Source organism: Chaetura pelagica, unplaced genomic scaffold (assembly GCF_000747805.2).
Source record: "Chaetura pelagica isolate M959 unplaced genomic scaffold, ChaPel_1.0 scaffold36, whole genome shotgun sequence".
NCBI classification, from domain to species: Eukaryota; Metazoa; Chordata; class Aves; order Apodiformes; family Apodidae; genus Chaetura; species Chaetura pelagica.
The window spans coordinates 1,792,909-1,797,360 of NW_009953726.1; the positions used below are offsets into that span (position 1 = coordinate 1,792,909).

At 47.3% G+C, this 4,452-nt stretch overlaps 1 protein-coding gene across 1 annotated transcript; it reads left to right on the forward strand.

The window, feature by feature from the left end:
* Positions 1-1,441: 1,441 nt before the first annotated feature.
* On the forward strand, positions 1,442-3,667 carry GPHB5 (glycoprotein hormone beta 5). Its single transcript, XM_010000675.1, has 2 exons — positions 1,442-1,645; positions 3,479-3,667. The coding sequence occupies exons 1-2, from the start codon at positions 1,442-1,444 to the stop codon at positions 3,665-3,667; spliced, it is 393 nt and encodes a 130-aa protein (XP_009998977.1).
* Positions 3,668-4,452: the final 785 nt, after the last annotated feature.

A 4,452-nucleotide genomic window follows, 5' to 3' on the forward strand; every position in this document is an offset into this window, starting at 1 on the left:
ACTTCTTGCGCCTGCTCATCTTTTATGAGCTCACTGACCAGCAAGGTTTTCACAGGACCAGGTTCTTCAGCTTCTTTCTGTCCCATGAGTGTTGGGACACAAAACATTGTGTTTGTGTGGTGAGTGCAAGGGGCACAATTTCCAAATTGCCTTTGCACAGTGGTGCTCACCTGTGTGACAGTTCCCTGGCTTGGCAAAAGAACATTTGCTTTTCTTGCAAACTCCCACTTCTTCCCCCCACCCCTTCTTCTTGCTTCTGCAGAGCAATTGAGTGAAAAAAGGTCTCATGCAGTCAACAAAAATTCAGGTTCTTTTTTTCACAGAAACACCTGAAAAGTCTTTCTTCAGGGTGTTTACTCAGGGCTTGTTAATTAGGGGGGTAATGGTGATTTCAGAGCCAACGTCCAATCCCCTTGCAAAGCTGTTGCAGTTCCACCACGAAAGAGAAGATCCATTTTGCCCCAGTGCACGCTCATTATCTCACTCACCAAGGTGTCCCTTTTGTTTCAGGGCTGATGTTATGAAGCAATACCGTTTCAGCTGTCAGAAAGGAGAGGTTTGCTTTACACTCAATGACTTTGATGCCTTGGGTCATTCATGTAAGGATCTGCCTCTGTCTGGTCTTGATTGACAAGACCCTTTCTATAAATTTCAGCAATTAAGCAACCCAGCAGCAGCTGCTAGGGAGATTCACTGAGCACAAAGCTCAAAAGGATCACCCTGCAGGTCTCCTGCTGCTCCCTCTGACCTCCTGAAACACCATCTGCAGTTTAAAACTGCAAAAGGAGATCTGACTCCAACAAGTCAGGTGAGTGTGCTTCTGTGTTTGTTCCATGTCATGCCTCTGGCTCAAGAATAAAGCAGCAGGCTTTGCTAAAGTGGCAAAGAATAAGTGTTCAGTTTGTTCTGAAGTTTGTCTCTTTTGCTCTCAAATGTCTGCTTCTGAAAATAAGGGATTTTTGCTGCTTCTTTTTTTTTTTTAATCTGTTGAAGTTACATATGAACATACACTCATTTAATCATGTGTGTATGCACGGCCACATATATGAAGGGTTCACTTTAGCAAACTTCATGTGCTGATCTAAAGCTCTGATGTAGCAAATGTAAAGCACTGGGTACAACAGGAGCCCAGACTCATACACCAGTCAGGCAAAAGGCAGGCCAAGCTCACTTCACCTACATGTCATCCAGCTGAGGACATAGCCCAGCACACACCAGGCTGTGCCCTGTGCTGTAGCTGACTCTGGCAAAGGTGGATGTCAATTATGGGGTTTCAAGGAGGACATTATAAAATGCTATTCAGGTATGTGAGGTAGCGAAGGGATCTTGTGGCTTGGAGCTACTTCCCAGCTCTGGAGATGAGCCTGTGCACTTGCACTCCTTGTTCTCTGGACCACGCCAGCATCTCCTAACCCTCTGCTTCTGTCTGTCCTACCTCAGCATGAAGACCCACTGCGTGATCCTGGGCGCTCTGCTTCTCCTGCTGCTGGCCAGCCTTGGTGGCACCCTCAAGACCTCTGCCATCGACCTGCGCACCTTCATCGGCTGCGCTGTGCGCGAGTTCACCTTCCTGGCCAAGAAGCCCGGCTGCAAGGGGCTGCGCGTGACGACGGACGCCTGCTGGGGACGCTGCGAGACCTGGGAGGTGAGGCTGCACCCAAGGCTGACGCCGACAGCCACAGGTGGTGTTTCCCCCACCAAGAAAAGCCCTTAAAATAGCTTGCATCTCTCTACAAAGCAGGCAAGGGCTGTGTCCGTGACCTACCTCGGTGGCAGAGCGCTTGGCTGTCAGTTGTTCCCTCCATCCTCAAAGGAGGATGCACATCATGGGATGATATTAATGAAGCACTTATGTAAGACTGTTATGATGCAATTTGAAAGCCTCTTACAGCTTAACCACTTAAGGAGAGGGAGGCCTTTATTACTTTGCTGGAAAAAAAATTCCTTTGAGATTAAGGTGAAGCTCCCAATTGATGGGTAATAGATTTAGTTCCAAAAAGCAAATCCCACAAGTCATGTAGGTTTCTAATTCAGTCCTGTTTTAAATCACAGCCTGGTATAAATATGAAGTAGTTATGATTTAGGGGTGGGGGTGTGTGGCGAGTTGGGATGCAAGGGGAGAATGAAAGAGCATAAGTACATGTACACAGACTTTAGAGAAGTTTCTAACTGTTGTCTTCTTTCTGCCACTGGAAGGCTCAAAGGGCCAGGCCCAGTTTTATTTATTCAGAGGAGTTTTGAGTTACTCGAGAGGGATTTTGTCCACGTGAAGTTAAGAGCTCTGTTAAGTGAGCAGAAGAGGACCCAGGGTTTGCATGCCTTTTTTCACTGCTTGGTGGGACAAGAGGAAAGGCCACCAGTGGCCAGATTTCCACTGTGGGATAAAGTTCCTTTCAGGAACCCCTTGTCACCTGTTTTCCCCTACTGCCAAGCTCCTTTGGCAGCATAGGTCTTGCAGACTCTCTTACCATACTGCAATACCACTGGGATGTAGTTAAGCTGAAATGCATCTCATTGTAGGCTCAACAGCTTCTAGAAAGCACCACAATGTGCTTGGATAGGGGGGTTGGTAAGAGGGAGGGTGTCTGGATATCTTCTTGCTGAAACTTTGCATCTGTTCTTTTCCATGCCATCATTCTCAGTTCCCAGGGCAAGCTCTTAGCACAGCTCAGAGGAAAAGAAAGAAAAAATTAAAATGTCTCCTGGCTGTGTTACCTTATGCTGTTTCCCATCTGTGCAAGGGAGAGGATGACAATGGGCTCCCACTCCTGCTTGCACTGCCTCTTGTTTGGAAAATGAGTGCTGCTGTCAAGGAAAAAACTCCTTTTTCAGCATAAGCAATATCGCTGTGGTACTACAGGGTAGTGTTTCAGGGCCTTCAGGTTCCTGTCGTCTCCTGATGGCTGAGGTCTCTGGCCAAGCTGCTTTTCTCATGAGGAACCACAGAATTCTATGCTGGCTGCTGTGCCTTGTGTCTCCCTCATGGGGTACATCGCTTTGGGCTTTGTGGGATGTGCAGCCTGACTGGGAAGACTGGTCTGGCTGAGCAAAAACCAGCTGTTTGGCACCTGGAGGCACCTCTGCTCTTAGGCAGTTCATGCATATAGAAGGTTTCTCAGCAGAAAACATTTTGATGGAAAATCAATCCTTTTGGAAGAAAGTAGCTGTTTTTGGCAAACAGGCTCCTTGTGTTGAAGCACTACTATTCTGCTGAAGGCAGCTTTTTGGATAGGTTTTTGTCTTTCAAGCAGCTTTATTTGGAGCTTTATACTTTAAAGATACAGAACCCCTCACCCACACCCCTCCATGACAGGGCTCCAAGAGGCAGGTATCAAAGGAGGTAACCTAAAAATTATTTCCATGGCCCCTTCCACTTCACCCAGTGTCTCCCCTATGTGCACTAAACCCTCTTGAAGGAAACTGGAACTCCAGATACTTGTCTTGCTTCTTGCCTGAGGCCAGCATTTCTCCCCTCCAGAGGCCAGTGCTGGAACCACCTTACATCGAGTCTTACCACCGCGTTTGCACCTACAACGAGACCAAGATGGTGACGGTGAAGCTGCCCAAGTGTGACCCTGATGTGGATCCCTTCTACACCTACCCGGTGGCCATCCGCTGCGACTGTGACATCTGCTCCACTGCCACCACTGAATGTGAGACTGCCTGAGCTCCCCTTCCCCAGGTCAGGAGAGGAGGTGACAAAGTCTTCCCTGGCTTCCTACCCCTGGTACCTCCAGCACTACAGTGAGTGTAAGTCAGCCCAGAGTTTGATCTCGCCTGTTAAGGCTCCTAATCTTGGGCTTTTCCAGGCAGATGAGCCTTAATCCCCTCTCCTCATACTGTGCAAAGCATTGTTGCTGTAGAGATGTAGAACACAGCCTTGCAATAACAAATCCTCTGGAGAAAAATAAAGAAAAAATGGCTGCAGTGTCCCTTCCTTACAGGCTTTTCACACTGTGTGACCTTTCTTCATGCACAAAGTGCACTTGGACTAAACGGTCGCTGGGGGGTGGAAAGAGGCCACAAAGGCATCACAGCCTCTGTAACAGCCTCTGCATTCAGCTCGGCTTTTAGCTCCTTCCCAGTAATGTAAATGCACTTACCAACATTTCCTCCCACCTAGCCCTTGCCATTAGTTCTTCTCACCCGGGGGTCTGTAGGGAATAACAGTCAGAGGTCAATGACATGGAAACGAGTATCCAAATTGCTACCTTGAAATTAGGGAGGATGCACACTGAGCCCCAACTCAGCAAAGTAGTTAAGCTTATGATTAAGTGTTTTGCTTAATATCAGTGGACTTCTAGAGTTAAGCACATATTTCGGTGATTTGCTTAATTGGAGCTAGTCTGTTGAAAAAAATCTTGCCTTACAAGGGATAGTTCCTTGAAAAAAGAGAGAAACACATCAAATCTGTAAAAGCAAAAGTGCACATTTTCCCATCTGCTTTTTTTT